We start from the raw sequence: 20,475 nt of genomic DNA on the forward strand, positions 1-20,475 counted from the left end.
TGGAGAGAAAATGGTGGCCCTCTGCCCCTCTTTTCCATTCGACGCTAGGTGCTAAAGCTGCACACTTTGGCCCACCTGCAGCCATGCTGAAAACCGCGGACGGCCAGCTCCGAGGCTCAGGGGAGCGCCGACCGGGAGAACCCAGGATGCGTGCCATCCCAGGATTCCACAACTTCTCCTGAAGCCCACATGCTGTGAAAGTTAAGCCATCGACCAAAAATGAAAGCACCCTTTCAAACTTCTTACCTCCTAGAATGCAAGGTTGGGAGATCCTTGCTGGGCTCACAGAGGCCCAAGCATCAGCGTCCCTCTTCTTGGGGGTAAGAAGCCTCACAGGCACTTCACCCCGCTGTCCTCTAGGCTAGCTGGCTCCTGACCGGCGAGGTCAGCATTACAGGGAAACTTATCAGACATGCACATACTCAGGAACTCTCAGAACGGGCCCAACAAAGTGTTCTCACAGCTGCCCGGCACCCAAGTCTGAGAACCACCATTCAGTAGGTGCGGCAAGGGGCTGTGATTTTTACGTGAACGAGTTCCAGGTGGTGCCGGTGCTGCTGGGCCCGGGACTGCACTTGGAGAACCTCTGGTCTAGAGCAATGCTTCTCCACCTGTGTGCCTACTTGTCCCTTGGGGACCTTATAAAGATCCTGGTTCTGCAGACCTAGGGGACGAGGGCCTGGCAGTCTGCATCTCCAAGAGGCCCCAGAGGATTCCACCATGCCTACATGTTCTGTAAACTGGAATCTGAGATATGCAAGCACGGATATGGTTTGCCAAGTTTTAGATTTTAAGGAATGATTGATTAGTAGCTGAAAATTCCCAAAGAGAGGGGAATGTACACAAAGAACCTAGGACCTTGAATTGATCTATATAAATCCACTGACTGACACCCCACAGGGGCAGGGGCGGGACTCCTGGCCGAGCAATTTGCCAACAGGAGGGGACACCGGGAGCACAGCTCAGAGACGCCCTCTGTACCATCAACCTCTCACAGCCACCAGCCCCGCCCCTCTGTCACTTTCTCCCTCCCTTACCAACCTCACCCAGCACAGTGAACACCTGCCGTCCCCTCCTCCCTCTAACGCTTCTCCTCGTGCTACCAGAACTTGTCCTCTGCTTTTACACAGTCAGGGAAAAGGTCACTGTGGCCTCTTGGTCACTGAGGTCACGTATCAGGGCTGTTCCTCCAGCTCTCCGGCTGCCAGGATCCCGCGGACCCTCTGCCTTCGTTCATATCTTCTACCCCCATCTGTCCACACATTCCCTCTTAGATTTCACAAAAGCTTTTTTTTTTTTAAGTTCAAGGTCCCCTATATCATGGTGGTTGTCCCTTTTAATAGCCAGCAATTGAGAAACTACAGGATGGTGAGAGAGAAGACAAACCCTGTTTTGAGTTCATTATTATGATTCAATCAATCATTATATGAATATGTCATAATAGTGTGTCCTCTGTGCACCTGGCAAGTCATTAAAGCTACGTGCAGGACATGTTCATAAAACCTGCAATGATGCTCGTGTGCAGACAGACCTGAGGACTCCCCGGCCCCATCTCCACCCCAGGGACCCAAGGACCAAGGCAGGGGCCATACCCTCAGGGCTCTGTGGCATTTGCACAGTGGCCACTGGAGCACACACTGCTTCTAATAAAAGCATCTGTGTGTCCCCGGCCAGATGGCAGCATTTACTGCCTGGAGAGCACCAGTGGGCAGCCAGTCACCCCCCTCTGTTTCCCACCCCCAACTTTCCCACTTTCTCTGACTTCCACAAGTCAGTGTGCCATGGGGATCACAGCGAGGCAGCCCCGACATTCAAAAAAGAAAGAAAGAAAGAAAGAAAGAAAGAAAGAAAGAAAGAAAGAAAGAAAGAAAGAAAGAAAAATATTATTGAAGTACTTTTACATATATTAGGTGTCTGTGCTGCAGCCAAGATATGGGGCCCTCAGATTAGCTTTACTGCTTTTGTTGTTCTAGTCAAAGTTAAGGATGTGTTTTCTTTTCTGGTCAGGGATCTGGGAGTGTAGGGAGAAGCATACAGTGCTGAAGTCTTTGCGGGTCTAAGACAAAGCATTTCCCGCCGTGTATCAGGCCAGTTAAGAAACCAGTGCAAAGGTTTCTAGGCGTCCCAAGTAACCGTCAGTAGGTCTGTCCACAGACTCCATCCTCCTGGAGAGGCTCTAGCCCTCCTGCCCTCCTCACTCAAAGCTTAGAGACTTTTACTTTTCATACAAGCCTACGGCCAAGTTAGCTTCTGCTCCAGCAACCAGTGCTGTGGAGCAAGAAACCGTGGGGGCAGGCGCTGGCAGCAGCAAAACACCAGCAATTAGCAGGGAAAGGAGAGGACACCAAAATGTCAGAAATGGAGAGGGCACAGTCTGGCACCAATCGAGGGGCAGAGAGCCCCATACACCATGGACAAGACACTAGGGGTTTCTCTGTACTTCAGCGTAGTTCATTAATTTATGCCCCAAACAGTGGTTACGCCTTCCTCCCAAGAAGAGGAAATTATAACCAGTGTCCCTGTCGTTGATAAGAAAGAAAGACATTTTAATATAGAAGACATTTTCAACAAAAGACGTTAAAAGAGAAGACGTCCGTGTACGTACTGAGGGTGAAGGCCTCTGGCAGGAAGCTCTCTGTACACTAAGCAAGGAGATGAGCCGTATTAACCTGGGGCATCAGCTCACATTTGGGCAGGCGTGGAGGGCGTGGCAGGAGAACACTGCTGGACTGTTCCCCGCACGGCGGGGCGGGACGCCTCTCCGTGGGCTGTGCCCACGTCCCGAGGACACGGCCCGCAGGCCACCACGTTCCCCCACAGAACGTCACTAGCTCCGTACTCTGCTGCTGTGATGCCTTGTCACGTCGATTAGTCATGTAAAATAAATTCATGACTTACGTGCATGTTGGTCAGTGGAACTCTCAAATTCCTCTTTCAATGTGAGAGAGGTGAAATGTCCTCCGCCCCCGGATCTGACGCTGGGACGCCCTCCTTCCCTGGGCACCCGCTGGCCCTGATCCCACCTGGGGAAGTTTGCCACCTGTGAGCGCTCAGTTCACTACCAATTCTCTGAAAGAGGACACAGGGACTCCGTGTCTGGGGATGACCTTTCAGCAGTCTGTCCTCTAATACAAAGCCACCTCTCAGCACAGAAGTGGTCCCTGGAAAATCTTTCCAGGATTCTCACACCCATCTGCTAAGAGGAAGAAGAACCTAAGAAAACTGGGCTGAGTTTAGAACCAGCTTCATTTCACACATGTTACATTTCTGGAGCTGCCTTGTTTCTCCCCTTTTCTGCATTAACTACAGAGAAAATTCAGAGGCTCTCTGAAGGTGAGAATCTCACCCCTTAGTAACAAGATCTCACTTTATATTAAGTTGGCCTTTCTTTGGAGATGTTCCAACGGCTTTATAAACATCCTTTCACGCCACAAAGCAGGTAGGCGGTAATTCTTCTGTCCGGACAAGGGGAGAATTGACAATCTCAGCCACCCAAAACTGAAATGTTTTTAAATGCCTGAGAGAAAGTAAGAGCAAGGCTGTAAAAATAAGAGATAGGACAGATGTGACCAAAAATAGGAATAAGAATGGTATACAAAATACCAAAAAAGGAGAATTTTCCTGTAATCAGCTCGCTCTCAGCAACAGCTTCTTAGAAGCGGCCTCTTGGTGCTCTGGTGGCCGGGCAGCTTTGCCGTCACCACCGGCCTGGAAAATCAGGCCTGATGATGCTAAAGCTAATTTTGGTACCAATAAGACATTCTCCCTCTCTCTCTGATCTTTGCCAGAAACAGGATCAACAACCCCAACTCCATGAAGTAAAAGCTGAAACTAAAGGAACGCACACAGTCTTGCGCTAACAGGAAGCTCCTATGACCAGAACTGAAGTTAGCGTCTCAGAACGACGCTAAGATGTCACTGTGTGCTGGGCTTAATTTACAAAAAACCTTTCCCGCTTACTCCTTTCCTCTTGGTGCTGGCCCTGAGGCAGGCCTGGTTTTCCCACCCTTGTGTTACAATGAGGAAACCAAGGCCACCCGGCTGCCTCATGGCCACTGCCACTCAGCCTGGCCTGCGTTTCCCTCTACGCTTTCCCCACACTGCCATCCCTCCTGTTCGATCCTTTCCTCTCCAGAACAGCTGACAAGAAGGCTCAATTTCCTTAAATGCCACAGTGGACACAGTATGGATTTGGAGCTGTGTTTGTTTTTTTGTTTTGTTTTGTTTGAGAGAGAGAGAAAACGAAACAGAGAATCCTGATCAGTACAGAGTCTGACACGGGGCTTGAACCCACGAACCGTGAGGTGGCAACCTGAGCTGAAATCGAGTTGGATGCTTAACTGACCGAGCCACCCGGGTGCCCCTGGATTTGGAGTTTTAAGACCTGGATTTGAATCCCAACTCTGTCGCGTGATCACTACAGACCCGGTAAGCCAATCAGATGAAGGTAACACAAGCCGTCTCCCACAGCCGTCAGGAACAGAAGGAACCAGCAGGAACAAGTGTCCCCTTAATGCCTCACGCCAGGGTTACTGCCCCATGGGTGCTCATTAACGATGGCCACTGACAACTTACTGCAGAAAGCGGGGGCCCTGCCGGGACTCCCACAGTGCTCAAGGTGGCAAAGCCGTGGGGTGGTGGGCGGAGCAGTAGTCCGCAAGGTCTGGGCCCTGCCCTGCCCACAGTTTTGCAGAAAATCAGGAGAAGAAGGGGCGGTTTTATTTAAGCGCACTGGTGTCTGTGTCACTGATGGAGAAGGCTTGCCTCGCCAAAACCACGTGCCCAAGTTTTTGATTTTTAAAATTCCATTTCAGAGATGGGTCAGTTATACCTCGTAGTTCACTCTAGTTGTGATTCTGGCACATGCGGTGCCAGAGCGAAGGGCAGTTCCTTTCCAACCGCATGCCTCAGTCATATAACCTACAGAGCAGGGGGAACACGGACTCGCTCGACAGGGTTGTTGTAGAGATGAAGTAAGTTAAGACGAATAAAGCAACCGGCAAATTCCACACACAAAACTGGGTATGGTATTCTCGGTCTCGTTTTCTCTAACAAAACAAAACGAACACACACAACTCCAAATCCATCGTCCTCTCCCATTTCAGAGCAGAGAAAAACCAGGTGTAGAGATGAGCCGGATGAAGATAAAGAGTAGCTGCCTGGGTGAGGGGGAGGCCCTGCTGGCGTTCCCTTCGCCGTCCTCCTGGGGTCCCTGTCACCGCCTCCCTCCTGGCTGGATCCTGTTTCCTGACTCACACATCTTCCTCTTTCTTGGCTTCCCTCTTCATTTTGCTAAAGCACATCCTTCAGGAGTTCCAGAGAAATGACGCACTGGCGCCACACTTTTTGAGCCTTGCATGTCTGAAAGTGTCTCTGCTTCTACCTCCGTGTGCAGCTGCTGGGATTCCAGGTTAGACTCGTGCTCCTTGGGATATTGGTGGCCTTGCTCCGTGCCTCACAAATGCCAGCGTTCCTGCTGAGATGTCCAATACCACTGATTTTTTTAATGTTTATTTTGAGAGAGAGAGAGAGAGAGAGAGAGAGAGAGAGAGCGCACACAAGTGGCAGAGAGGGAGGGAGAGCATCCCAAGCAGGCTCCTTGCTGTCAGCACAGAGCCCGACACGGGGCTCGAACTCATGAGATCATGACCTGGGCCGAGATCAAGGGCTGGACGCCGAGCCCACTGAGCCACCCAGGTGCCCCCGACACCACTGATTCTTAATCCACCACGTGCCTTCTGAAGCATTAAGACCGGTCACCTGCGGTGGGTCCTCTTCCCTCACTGTTCCGCGCACTGGCCGGCCTTTGATCTGGAGACCAGCCACACCTTGTTATGCTCACGACACCTTCCTGTTTTCCATTCTCTCTGAGGCACCTGTCCACTGAGGGTTAATCCTCATCTCGTCTTTTATTTTCCATGTTTTTGTTTTGCTTTATTTTTTATCTGTTTTCTGAGAGGCCTCTATTGCAACCTTCTCACTGGATTTTTGCTTTTACATTTTCTCACAGCAACCGTCTCTGTCCTTTAACGATACGCTGCATCCCGGCCCCTTCCCTCTGACACAAGGTCTACCCTGATCTCTCTGAGGCATTAAATGCAGCCTCTTTAAAGTTCTCTTCTGCCCTTCACGCTGCCCGTTTCCTCTAAGTCCTTTCTTCTGCTTATTTTGGTCTTTCATTCTGGAGGCCATTCGCTCCTACCCAAGAGCGAGGCGCTCAGAGCAGGGAAGGGGCGGACCCACAGGGGCGCTGGGAGAGTGGGCTGCAGGCGGCCTGTGTCACAAGAAGACCCCCACAGGTCTTCCCTGGGACCATTCAGCTTCTCCAGCTTCAAAATTTTTTTTGATGTCTATTTATTTATTTTGAGAAAAAGAGACAAAGCCGGGGAGGGGCAGGGGGAGAAGGGGAGCGAATCCCAAGCAAGCTCTGCATGGTCAGCAAGGAGCCCCATGCAGGGCTGTAACTCATGAACATGAGTTCCTGATGTTTCAGATCAGAGTTCTGAGTTTCAGATCATGACATGCGCTGAAATTGATTGTCAGGTGCTTAATGAACTAAGCCACCCAGGTGCCCCTTCTCCAGTTTAAAAAAAAAAAAAAGCTCCAATCTGACTCAGTGGTGAGAACCTAATAAGCATGTCTGCCGGGGTCCAGGGAGTGGGCCGATGGGGGGCTGGAGCTCCCTGTTCGAGGTGCTGGCTGCCAGCCTGTTTGGAGCATGAAGAAACGAGTGACCAAATTGATAAAACCCCACGAGATTGCAAATTAACGTGAGTAAAAAACTCAAGTACAGTAATGGCTTTTTAGTGCTACCATTCCTAACTGAAATATTTTACAAGTGAAGACAGAGTCTTAAGGACCTGGTTCCTTCCCCTCTCCCTTATTAGCTCATACACAATGTCCCCTCCCTGCCACCTCCTCCAGCCAGACGTACAAACCTGCCATCATCATCACTCCAAGAACGATGAGCTACTTTTTTCGCTTGTAATTCGCATGCGGACGGGAGAAATGAGAAAGGCACTGCTGTTGGCGACCCTGACCCGCTCTGGTCACCCATGACCTTGGGGGAGCGAAACAGGAAAGAGATGTGGGGACCATCCTGGCATACATTCCCCTTGTGGAAGAGACCAGGCGGCAGGTCACAAACACCCTCTCGGGCCGTCCACGTGTTCGGGACTCTATTCCCACAAGGGAAGGCACAGAGCTGCCAAGCCCGAGAAAGACCCCATTCACCCCGGCTCCCCGGCACCTACCGCAGGCAAGAAGTGCCTGTTCCGTGTTTCCATGTACTTCAGTGACTTTTTTTAGGCTCTGCATTTGGGAGCATAAAAGGCCTTTAAATATTCATAGCAATTTCTGTGCTTTGATTATAGGTTACCTTGCTGTGTAAGACAGGCCTGAAACATATTTGTTAAATATTGTTAAGTTTAAATGCCTACCATAATTACCAGAAACAGGACTATTCTACATAGTTTAGAAACTTAAAAATTAAAGTCAGAGGCCCTTAAGAAGATGAATGCTTTTATCCATTTTGTCCCACAGCTGTGCATATTTAAAAGGCTGACTTGAATTTAAAAAGCCGTGTGACCATGAAAATTGCAATTCTAAAATGTATTCCAAAGTGACCTAATGTGATGGAAAATACAATTCCTTTAGGTACCACATGAGCTATGAAATTTATTCCTGTTCATCAAACAAACCTTAACTATCCTCTACCGAGCTACCTTTCCATCTAAAGTAACGGCAGGGGCACCTGGGTGGCTCAGTCACTTGAGCATCTGACTTCGGCTCAGGTCACGATCTCAGGGCTCGTGAGTTTGAGCCCCACGTCGGACTCTGTGCTGACGGCTTGGAGCCTGGAGCCTGCTTTGGATTCTGTGTCCCCATCTCTCTCTGCCCCTCTCCTGCTTACACACACACACACACACACACACACACACACACACACACTCTCTCTCTCTCTCTCTCTCTCTCTCAAAAATAAACTTTAAAGACAAATTTTTAAAAAGTAAAATAGAAAAATAAAGCCACGGCAGGCACGTCACACGTGACCCACCAGCTGCACGTGTATGTGGACACTTACCAGGTTTTTGAAAAGTGCCGTCAACTCCTTTGTGAACACTGAGAACTTCAGGAATGCACTTCCTAAGTCCGGGTCGTCTCTGCACACACAGTTGCCACCGAACTTCTCCAGAGCCTGGGTGTACTGCTCTTCATTTTCCACGTGAGCTACGGGCAGCAAGGTGAGATGCGTGGTTAATACGGCAACCTCTCCATCCCCGTCCTCAGCAGGCTCTTCTTAGTTGTGAATAAAACTGAACACATCAGCAGGACAAAAACCTGAGACAAGTCAAGGTGCACCAGGAACAGAAATCACTTTGCCGTCCTGACAACGCCCCGTCGTGCTGGCAACAGATCCCAAAGGACAAGCACGATGACTGGGAGGGAAAGTCCCCAGATTCTTCCTCGGGTAAAGAAAACCACTGCCAGCCAATACCTGGGCCTGAAAACCATGGCAAGCAAGGGGAACATTTGTCTGTGATGGGCCGCCCCGACCCTGAGCCAGATTCCCATGACCCGTGAATGGTGTGCCTGCCCACCTTACCAGGGAGGCGCTATGCCCTGGACCCCCAGTGGTGGCCTCAGGGGCTTCCGACATGAGTCTACCAAACAGAAGAGAAAATTAATTTCACTGTTTAAGCCCTTTTTCCTTGTTTTTATTTTTATTTTTTCCTTTGACATTTCAGAAAAGGACTTGAGAGTTCTGGATAAATTAAATGCATTTCTGAGACTATACTCAGCAAACAAGACAGAAAAACACACATATGGGTCCTGAAGAATGTGTGGCAGAGCAGAATAGCCCTCAGATCTGGGTTCTAGGCCCATGCCTTCCGTGGCATGGAAGGAGCACGTACGTGACTCCGGTGAGTAAATGACACAATGTCTCAGCCACCGGAAGGTCAGAGATCTGCTGTGCGATACTCACAAGGATAAGGGGAGAATCAAAGAAGAGTGTGGCTGACATCGGCCCCCACCCAACAGCACTGACTGGTAGTGAGCAACAGCAGATGTCATTCATATGATGCACAGTTTATGTTTTTCCACTCCTCACGACAACTTTGTAAGACATATGCATTTTTTCTCATCATGGTGAAAAGAAATCGGGGCTCAAAGAGATCAAATAAGTTGTCCTGGAAAACAGAATCAGCAAGTGGCCGAGCCAGAGTTCAAACCAGCTTGTTTGGGGGTGGGGGGGGGCAGGGTTCTGTGCACTGGTGTCTGTGTCACTGATGGAGAAGGCTTGCCTCGCCAAAACCACGTGCCCAAGTTTTTGATTTTTAAAATTCCATTTCAGAGATGGGTCAGTTATACCTCGTAGTTCACTCTAGTTGTGATTCTGGCACATGCGGTTAAGAGCGAAGGGCAGTTCCTTTCCAACCGCATGCTCTTTTAGAACTATTTCAAAAGTTGGTGGTCAAGACATGGGCAATTCCAGTGTGGCTTTGGAAGGGAGCGACGGCCACAGCAGACGTCTGGTGCTGAGGTCACTCCACTGGGTGGGAGAAAACAGAAATGCAGAGACCTAAGTCGCCCTGGGAGCCAGGGGGGAGCCCCTCAAAATGGTGCCTGTGCCGCTCTAAGTGAACACTCACGGGGCACTCACCGGGTGAGGGAATTCACCTTCAGTTAATGCCTACCAGGTGGCCTTTAAAGCCTTTGTTCAACTTAACTTGGTTAACACTCTGAGGTGTTAACATTATCATCCCTATTACCTTCTGAATGGGGTGGAACTCAGCGGGGTGATACGATTCTTCGCCCAAGATGGTACGATTGGTAAGAGGTGGGGCAGGGGTCAAATCCACCCTCTGTCCACTCTGCGGGCTGCCTCCCATGGTCAGCCACCTGGGGGAAAGAGGAACCTGCCTTGTCTTCACTGGTCGTCAGCCAACCCGATGCAGGACAGACAGCAAGGCTTCACGCTGCAGCACCAGGAAGAATGACGAACCTCCTGTCATCCCTGGCTTGGAGCTTCTCAATCGACTGCCTCGTACAGGTTATGTCTTAAAACATTCTTTCCCTTACAAATCTTCAAAATAACGTGCTGCTTCCAGCAACCCCAACCGTCATCAATGAAGTGTTTGGTCCATCATGATCACCATGATCTCACACGTCTCAAGTGTTCTGTTCCACTGCAGTCATTATTTCTGATGCTCAAACTGTCCCAACTTAGGTCAGTGGGACCCTCTTCACGCTGATCTCACTGGTTTTTTTTTTTATTATTATTTATTTTTTAATGTTTTTATTTATTTTTGAGACAGAGAGAGACAGAGCATGAGCAGGGGAGGGGCAGAGAGAGAGGGAGACACAGAATCCGAAGCAGGCTCCAGGCTCTGAGCTGTCAGCACAGAGCCCGACGCGGGGCTCGAACTCACAAACTGCGAGATCATGACCTGAGCTGAAGTCGGATGCTCAATCGACTGAGCCACCCAGGCGCCCCTCATTGGGGTTGTTAACACAAATTTCTCTCCTTGCAAACAAATTGGTAGCTTCTTGAGAAAGACCGTAGCCCCGTATCTCTCTGTGTCTTCCTGAAACAGCAGTGTGGTGCCCCACTGTGAGCACAGTAAACCCTCCATAAATACAGATTAACTGATTGACCCACTGGTCCAGATCGCCCAAAGTTCTGAGATTTTCCTACTAGAGAACAGAAAGTAGTTGAGCGCCTTTATTTTTCTTTTGCCGAAAACAAACTTAAAATAGGAACCCAAAATAAATAGCTTGGGAATAAAGTTTCTGGAAGGAACCCAAACTGGTCTATCAGCTTTTATTTACGAAATTGTGAAAGCTGTTTTTCTAAAAAGAGCTCGCTCTCTTGCCTCCCCCAATGTTCAAATATATCTTAAACTCTGGTTCATATTAATGATCCAGAACCCCAAATCCTTCATGTGAGAGGGACTTAGGAAAATGAGGCTCCAAGTCACCGAGACCACGGCAGGACAAGACTCTGTTTCTTTCTCAATTCTAACCCCACGGCCCTTCCGTTTCCCACATCCCACTGCCCCGAAGTCACACTTTCCACCAACCCAAGTAAAGGGATGAAATGAGAGAGTCTCACAGAAAAGTCTATTACGAAGCCAGTAAGCACACGTCCGTTCTGAATTTAGAAGTGAGGACAGCGTTTTGTTGTGTGCTTTTCAGTTTACTTGGTTCTGTTATTTTCAAAAACCCCGGTACCAAGGAGAAGGCCCCGAGCATACAGTGGAAGCCCAAACAGATGGACCCTAACAGCACAAAGGCTGCCTGTTTATTAACCCTGTGTTATTCTACAAAGGGCCAAGCACAGCGAGGAAGCAAGCCGGGGGCCCAGCACTGCCAAAGGACAGCGGGGGCCCAGAGCCAACTCACCTTCAACCAACCCTTACTTCCACCTCATGTATTTCACTCGTTACCCCCAAGCCTGCAACAGGGGTGGGACCACGTGCTGGGGCGGGACACGACGACGAGGGCGCACGTGGTAGCTGGCATGTGCCTCTAGGGAAGGACACGCTAATCCATGCCGCCGATGGCCCGTGCCGTGCCAGGTGCTGAGGATTCAGAGACGCCAAGAAGCCGACATCTGAACTGGGGCTCCAAGGTCAGGTGGCAATTTCCAAACAGGGAAGAAAGAGGAAGGTAGTCGACCCCAGGGAGCGGCGTGGAGCCTCGTGTGTTCAGAGGCTGTGAACGCTTTCTCAGGTGGAAAGCCCCGGCCTGCACGCGGCGCTCAACCCTCAAAACCATCACAGGGCAGCACAGGCCCTCCTCCTCAGGGCCATCCATGCCCACCACTAGGTCTTTTCAGTTGAAATGGGCCCCGGCCCAGAAGCCTCTCTTTACAGACAGGAGCGCAAAGCTCAGAGAGGGTGCCGACTTGCTCAAGGTGACACAGCAGATCTGGAGCAGCGTTGGAGCAAAAGCTCAGGTTTCCTGACACCCAGTCCTCCAGCGTTCTCTCATCTACTCGTCACGCAGCCACCGCTCTCGGCTCTAGGCTGACGGAAGTGTCACAGTCCGCCAGCCGAGCACACGTGCCGGTAACCCAAACACCAAGGGCCACAACCAGAGAGCAACGGGGGTGGGCAGGTCACCCTGACTCGGCCCATCCGAGCCCCTGCTCCTGGCCAGACCGCCAGCCGCTCCGGTCAACCCCGTCTGACACCACACATCCCAACCACCCATGCAGACAGCTCCGCCAAGGGTGCATTTAGGAAGAGACGTATGTTTCTCTGCAGTGGCGGCTTTACAAAGACACTCCCTGGATTGCATGGTGATTGACAGTCACCCGTGGGCCACAATTTTAATGTCAGGATAATCTGCACATCAAGGACACCATTTCCCTGCACGCGGGCGACCCTATGCCTCGCCTGCTTTTGCATCTGACGTGGAGCACGCATCTCCCGGGAGAACAACTGTTTCCCGACAGGATCAAAGAGGTCCCTGTTTCCGACAGGATCTCTGCCCTGCGACCATCCATCCCGTGGGAGAAAACCGTTTTTAGAGCTTTATTTCCAGAGTCGTCCCAGATGAGAGCTGCTCAGTTCACCATCTGGTAATCTGTATCGACAGCCCACAGCAGTTCTACCATCCAATAACCCCACTTCAGAAATCTATTCTAAGGAAACAATCCGGGTGACCAAGAGATGTGTGTACAGAAGAATCTGCAGAGAATGAGAACGGAGACCGCCCAGCGCTCCAACAATGTGGAAACGGTTAAAGAACGGTCTCTCCAAAGTGGAGTCCTATGGAGGTTTTTGAAATCATGGACTAGGAACATGGTCAGGATACGTTAAAAAAAAAAAAAAAAAGGTAGGATACAAAACTGCACATTTAGTGTCCACTTTGTAAAAAGTTAGAATATAGAGAAGAGTCTGAAAGGAAAAGGCATCAAAATGCTAAGCGGTGGTAAACACAGCGAGCACTCAACCACCAGCGCGGTCTATGCGACACTGGACCCTTTCCGGGTGGGCGTCTCACGGCCCCGGGAGCATCCGTGGGAGCGGACACGCCCAGCCCAGGGCTGCAGACCAGGAGCACACCCCGCCTGTCACCTGGGAAGCGGGACCTGCCCACGACCATGACTTTGTGCTACTGCTTTTCTTCTTTCCTTTTTGATCTTATTTGGCAGTACTCGTTGCACCCAACGTGGGGCTCGAACTCACAACCCTGCGACCAGGAGTCGCGTACTCCCCTCACTGAGTCAGCCAGGAGCCCCTGTTCTACTGCTTCTCTGAATTTTCTAAACGAAGCTCATATAATCTTTATAATCCGAAAGCAACATCTAGAATAAATAAATTAAACTCAGGTGTCAGCTACAACGGGTAGATTGCTCTGGCTCTGTGTGCCTGTGGAGGATATTATATTCTGTCTCCCCGCCAGTCTCTCCTGGACAGGCTGACATGATAGAGACAGACCTTGGGACCCGAGTACCTACCCGAATTATCTCTGACAAGACACAGGTGCCTATAACCAAAACCAGTTTGATGAGAACACCCTTCCTACTTTATAACCCCTGAGCCCACGCTCAAGACAAGCCAGACAGGAGGGAAAGGTGGCCTCCCTCTTGGAGCCTCATCACTTGCCATTTCTCCAACATACTGTGCTCTTTTCTATTTTCAAAACTCATTTCCTTTAACTCTTTCCTGGGGCGTCCCCGCTGACCTTACGGCAACTACCAGTCCTTACGGAGGTCATCACGGATGTATCTAGTCTGGTTATGTCTAGCACAGGAAGCTCGCGATGGAGTCAATTAAGGTCAAGGTGTGGGCTGGCTATTGAAATATGAAAACTTTAGTCTGAGATCACCGCGTACTCTTTGATCCCGCCCTATATTAATGACAAAAAAATGAGAGTGAGAGGTCTGTGTGAAGAACTCCACACAGCCCCCCTGCCTCTATATAAAACTCCCACTGCTCGCAGAAAAGCGCATTTGGGAGGAAAGGGGGAGGGGGGAAGAACAGAGACCAGTCTACTAGATGAGGTCTTTTTTTTTTATGTTGTCCTTTCTGTCACTTTAGATTACAGGCTCAGAGTACAGAAAACCTCTCAACATGTACTTGTATGTACTCATTCTGTAGCTCCCAAATACGGGCTACCAGTCGAGAACTTTCTGGTTACGACAGGGTAACAACCCAATCACCCTGAAAGCCCATTCTGCAGTGAGCACTAATGAACACTAAAGATTCATGAACCACAGCCCCTGCCTCAAGGAGCAAACCTCTGCAAGAGAGAAAGACTCACACGCCCGTCAGTTCGGTGCAGAGTGCGCAGCTAGAAAGGGAACGACACGGGGGATGCTCGGGGGCCAGGGATGGCCGGAGTCCGGGGAGCATCTGGCGGGGGTCAGAGGAAGGACTGCATCCCAAGTAACAGAGGGTCCCAAAAGGCTGTACAGTGACATGATTAAGACTTGTATTCAAGACCGTCGAATCTGGAAGGGACAAAGACAGATAAACCCTGGTACCTGCCAAGGCACAATGTAGCAGGATGGCGATAAATGTTCAAGAACAGCCCATCGCTGGCGATGCTGCCGGAGGTAGAAACACAGCCTGCGATGAGGAAGAGTCCATTTTCTGGGGCTGGGGAAGGAAAAGGCTTCTCAGAGGAGATAAAGCCTAAAGGACTCTTGTGCTTCAGAATCCGGTCCAAGAGATTAAAGCCAAGCAGTCAGCTGCTTGACTCACCCCGGCCTCTCCTTATGCAAAGAGCTGCGTCCCACCCCCAGGCTGCTCTACCACCAAAGCAGAGGAGGAGGCAGGGGCTCCAGCCGAGGAGCCCCTTCAGCCTGGCGTCCCCAGGGGTCTGGCCCAGAAAGCACGGAGGCAAATCAACGTCTGCTGGCTGTGGACTGTCGCTGCTGGAAACGTTACGCCCCCGAACTGCACGGATGCCCTCTGTGGGCAAAGCGGCTTGACCAGCCACACTACACAGCGTGCATGTGGTCACTGCAAAGTGCTCTCAGCCTTCCTTCCCTTGATTCTTGCCTCCTCGTCCCTGAAGGACACAACTCACATTACTTCCAGACGCTCCCCAGAGCCCTCCCGCCCCACTTCTTTGATAGCACAGCCAGCAGACCAGAAGGAAAGACCACTCCTGTGGTGTGGCGAGGTCCCCCAGAGTCTTCATGCCCAGGAACAAGCAGCCTTGAAAAATCAGTGGTCTCCAAGCCTCATGTAATAGCTGCCATTTGTGTAGGAAAAATTGTGGATACACATACACACATATATTTACACACACACACACACACACACACACACACACACACACACACACAATCTTTCACCCCTACAACTCTGGGAGATTTTACAGATGAGGAACCAGGTTCGGATACTCTCTGAATAATGCAGTCAATGTTTCACAGTAAGTAAGGCGGAGAATCGGCTCTGTGATGATACCCACATCTGTAAACCGTGAGGGTTTAGCCAGATCAGTGGTTCTTTAATCTTCTGTCGATGACAGACACCAACAAAAATCAGAAAAATGTTTTGATGCAAGGAAAAGGTATCGTCACATAATTTTTCATACACATTTTGGGACACAGACCCCTGTCCGCAGACCCTACCTACGCCAGGTGAGAAAGCCCTAGCCTGGGTGAGCTTTTAAAGTCCCTCCCAAATAGATACCATGACCCTCGGTATGATTCACGTTAATACTTGGGACTTGAAGTCACAAATCCTAGCGTTCCTTCTGATTAGCTATCCTTCCATGATTAATACATTGATCACTGCTACCAGGATTCCACAATTCCCCACCTAAATTCCAACCATTATTCTTAACCCGAAGAGAAGAGGCCACAAACCCACAAACATCTCAGAGACCTATAGGAGGACGGCCTCTGAAGGTCTCAGAGTCAATGTCGCCATGGCCCCTACAACCTCCTTAGAAAAGAGGGGCACCACGCCAGTGACCAGCTCACCCAGCCAGCTCCTCTCTCGTGTTTGAGTCAAAGCCCGATCCCATGAAAGTACCCTCTAGAGAGGAACACGTAATATCTCACTTCCTCATCCTAGACAACGCCTTTGGATATGCGTTCTCCCTACCCTCCTGAGCCAAGATGCACCAGCACCTTCCAACGTCCTCCTACAATGAGGTTTTCAGCTTGAAGACTCTGAGGTTCCTCTTTAAATGCTGCTCCTACAATTCAGTAATGGGGGTTAACTACCTTTTTGGATTTTTTTTTTTTAAACACACTTCCCCTAAGGTCACTTGACTCACCTTTGAGCTTCTCATGTACTGGGTCACACCAGTCGTGATCAACCAAAACCACCTGGAGGTTTTCCAAAGGATCATAGGGCTCAGCCAGATATCTAGTACATTCCCACCGCATTACTGCTTGCTCCTTCTCCACTGCGGGCCCTCATTCACAGACAGCGTGCCACGGTCAACAGCAGAGCGGGGGAAGCAGGTCTGGGTTTGAATCTCAGCTGCTCTAATTGCTAGCTGTACAGCCCCGGGCAAATGACTACTCTGCACCTCAGTGACCTCATCTGTAAGTGGAGTTACGGACAGTACCTACGTCACAAAGTTGTCGGGAGGGGTATATTTAAGTAAAGTACTTATTTAGCATAGTGCCTGCCCTACAACAAATGCTTCATGAGTGTCAGGTTTTTATTACTGTTATTATGCCTCCACTCTCCAGTTTATGAACATCAATACAGAAGCATTTTCTTTTCTTTATTGTGTGTTATAATCTCCTATTCCTTTTGATCACAGATATGGTATCAGACATTTCGTATCCCGAGTTTTTATAGGCTGGATATTCCATCATCGGTATTTTTCTTTGTGTTGCTACAGAACCATAATTCCCTCAGGTAGTAGGTCCTAATTCAGTGACAGGAGGCTTTCGGGTTTTCTCTGCGATAAGGCACTACGACAACGCAATGAGCCTTGTTGTGCATCTTCCCGCATCAAGATTTGTATTTTTCTTCATATGAACTGCCAAACTGCTTTTAAAAAACTCCATGCACCAATTTTCAATGCCACAACAAAGGGGAATACCGGTTCCACTGGATTCATGCCAATCACTGGGGATTACCGTGATTTAGTTATTCTCTCATGTAACAGGTGGAAAATCATGCCAGATATAGGACCTTCCGAATGCACGATGAAATGTCACTTCCCAAACTATTTCACAGATTTCTTTTAAACTGCTCTCTCCTAATTGTATGATATCTATAATAGAGACAATTCTCTGCATTAATCTTAAGCCCTGTATTAATTTCATAGCCATATTCTAATTAGCATCACAAATAACATGGAGAAATACACACAGGCACACAAAATTACTAAATTCTCATTTCCTTTTGTATGGGTAAGGGTTTACGGGAAGATTAGCATTTCTTTCTTTGTACTTCTCATTTCAAGGATGTGACAAACTTCTCTAGGACATTCAGATCAAGGGTGAAGAAGAGATTTCCCTCTCTCAGGAAAAAGCCCCACCACGTCTTTAAAATGGAGTCATTCTAGAGAAGGGAAAATGAAAGTCTTCCGTTGCTTCCTTCTTGAGAAAGATGAATTTTTCCACCCACTGATATGTCAAACAGCTAAAAATCCCCGCTCACTTCAACTTCCCACTGGGGGAGCTGAAAACACCACTGGACTAAAACAGAGCTTGGGAAACTTTACACTAAGAAGTTTTAGAACAAATGTAAACTGGGTGTTTTTAAGAGGTCAGTAGCAGTCTATCATGAGGGGGGAAATTACCGTAGACATTGCTTCTCAACAAACATTATAATAAGTTATAAAGTTATTAAACCATTATAATAAGTGCTTCCGCAAACCTGTCCATAAGATGTACCAGAAAATACAGCTGGCTGGCTGGTCATCTGTTTTGAAAAATGGGAGTGAACATAATATACTTGCTACTGTGTTGTATCTACAAGGACATACTTGATACCCTTTTGGCTCAGTCCAACGTTTAAAGTCGTGTGTGTGAGAGCGTGTGTGTGTGTGTGAGAGAGAGCGTGTGTGTGTGTGTGTGAGAGCGTGTGTGTGTATGCACACGTGTGGTACTATTCTCAAAGACCAGCAGCTTCGGCGTCACCTGGGAACTCAGCAGATTGGCAAATTCTCAGGCTCCATCCTGCACCCTATTGAACCAGAAATTCTAAAGGCAGGGCCACCCAGCAACCCGTGTTTTAATAAGACCTCCAGGGGATTCTGGGGTGCTCTGAAGTTTCAGAACCACTACTCTAATGCTCAGGTTGGCTAACTTTCTCCTAAAAAGCCAGAGAGTAAATATTAAAGGCTTTGCAGGCCAAGAGGCAATATTGAGGTTACAGTGTAGGTCCACGGTGAGACGGTAAGACCCATCCTTAGCTCCCTGGCTGTAAAAACACAGCTGGCGTCTCTAAGGCATCTCCAATCCCCCTTGTACATAAATCTGTATCAATCCTCACACGGCAGAATACACACTCTGCCACCCTCATGTACACTGCTCACATCCAAAACTGTAAGAGGACGGTCTCAGAACTCGCAGCGGAAACACGGTCACATACAAATGGGTATTTATTGGGCACCTGCTCTGGATGTGCCAGGCTCTGTGCAAGAACACTCAGGAAGTATATTCACGGCTGCATGCTTACCATGTGCCCGGAACCAGATCTGTCACTTCTCTTGCGTCACCTCGGTTAATCTTTATTAACAGCATTTTAAAGTATTAAGATTCCCAGTCTCACATATGAAGAAACTGAGGCTCAGAGCGATTAGGTAATTTTCCTGCCACAGGCTTTTTGAGTGGCACATGAATTTGTTCCAGGCTTCTTAGACTATAACACCCATGTGCTCTTATCCTAAACCACACTGCCTCCAAGAATTGGTCAGTGACCTCAAGGACCTGCCTTCTAATTGAGAAGCAGAGGTCAACAGACATAGAACTATTAGAGAATAATAAAGAGCAATATTTAAAGGGTAAATAATGCCTGTTTATTAGGTACTCTTATTTCTGGCTAAACGAGAGTCAAAACAGATTCAACTACAAGACTCAGAATTCAGAGGTGAGGTGTGGAAGGCAGAAGAATGTCTGCTCCTGCCCCAAAGATGTGCACATCCTAATCCCTGGACCTATTCCAAATCCCTGGACCTATTCCTAATCCCTGGACCTAACTCCTAGATGTCCTGCTGCCTGACAAATGGGAATTGAGGTTGCAAGTGAAATTTATAAGTTGTGAATCAGCTGACTCTGGGCTGGGGAGATTATCCTGGGTCATCGGCGTCGCCCAGTGTGACCACAGGGTCTTTACCTGCGCAAGCGGGAGGCAGAGGACTCAGTATCGGCTGCGGACAAAACTGTGCCGTGTTCTTCCTGCACCTACGCTTGTATCTTGAAGCCCCACCCCCAGCGTGATGGTATGCGGAGGGAGGGCTTTGGGAGATAATGAGGTTTGGATGAGGTCACTGGGGTGGGGCTCTCCCGATGGGCATCCTCACGCGTTCCACCACGTGAGGACACGGAGCCAAGGCAGCCGTCTGCAAGCCAGGGAGAGAGCCTTCACCACAACCCGGCCGTGCGGACACCATGCTCTCAGGCTTCCGGCCTCTACAACCACGAGACACACAGGTCTGTGGTTTAAGCCACCCAGTGTGGGTGTTCTGTCATGGCAGCCTGTGCAGAATAAGAGTCACAGTGACAGGGTGCGAAAAAGACTCTACCGGCCATCGCTGGCTTTGAAGAGGGAAGGCCACAAACCAAGGAATACAGGCAGCCTCTGAAAGCGGGACAAGGCAAGGAAGCGCCTGTCCCCTGGGCCTCCAGGAAGGAGCTCTGCCAACACCCCCACTTCAGCCCCATGAGACCCATCTCCGACTCGTGACCTCCAAAGCCGTGAGATACGCTTGTCGGTTTCCTGTTCATTTCAAGTTTTTGCCGAAAGCTGTGTATCAGATCACTTTATTCCTGCATCCTCTCAGTTGTTTCCTCCCTTTATATGCTCCTTTCCTTTCCTACCTGGCGAGATCTGGCTTTACGCTCCTTTTTCCAGGATCTTTCTGCGGTCTTTGTCCAGTGTCAGTCTAGCAATAACCACCTCGCCAGGGTGAAGGCCACACGGACAGCAGTGACGCTCGCCTTCTCCGACCACCGTGTACGCGCTGGGTGCAGATAACGTACGTCTACCTGTAGAGCTGGAGTACTCCGCCAGTTTGCTGACCTTTGTAGTGTCCTCACACTACGTCATCCTTGCGGACGGGCACGGCTCGGACACTGTGCTTCTGTCTCAGCTCTTTGGAAAGAGGGGAAGGAAGCATCTTCCTGTGAACGCAGGAAGGTGCACTGAAATGCCTTTTACAGTTCTTGGTCCGGTCAGAAGTCACAAAGGGACTGAACTTCATCTTGGCCCCTGGGGCTTCAGCGATGGCCACAAAAGGGAAGAAATAAATTTATCATTTAAGGCACTCCGTTGATGGCAAGTCGCCGTGGCAGCCATGGAAGACTAATACAAG

At 49.5% G+C, this 20,475-nt stretch overlaps 1 protein-coding gene and 1 pseudogene across 1 annotated transcript in view; both read right to left on the reverse strand.

The window, feature by feature from the left end:
- The window catches only part of ASAP2 (ArfGAP with SH3 domain, ankyrin repeat and PH domain 2), a 146,216-nt gene that overhangs the window by 84,287 nt on the left and 41,454 nt on the right, over positions 1 to 20,475 (reverse strand). Inside the window, exon 3 of the mRNA XM_047068041.1 lies at positions 8,084 to 8,229. Within this exon, the coding sequence (XP_046923997.1) occupies positions 8,084 to 8,229 (146 nt within the window). The remainder of the gene's footprint in view (positions 1 to 8,083; positions 8,230 to 20,475) is intronic.
- Positions 19,925 to 20,364, reverse strand: LOC124503173 (60S ribosomal protein L26-like; annotated as a pseudogene).

The sequence above is a fragment of the Lynx rufus genome, unplaced genomic scaffold, assembly GCF_022079265.1.
Source record: "Lynx rufus isolate CCGP_SWC_20201006 ecotype Redwood Valley unplaced genomic scaffold, mLynRuf1.p SCAF_8, whole genome shotgun sequence".
Taxonomy (NCBI): Eukaryota; Metazoa; Chordata; class Mammalia; order Carnivora; family Felidae; genus Lynx; species Lynx rufus.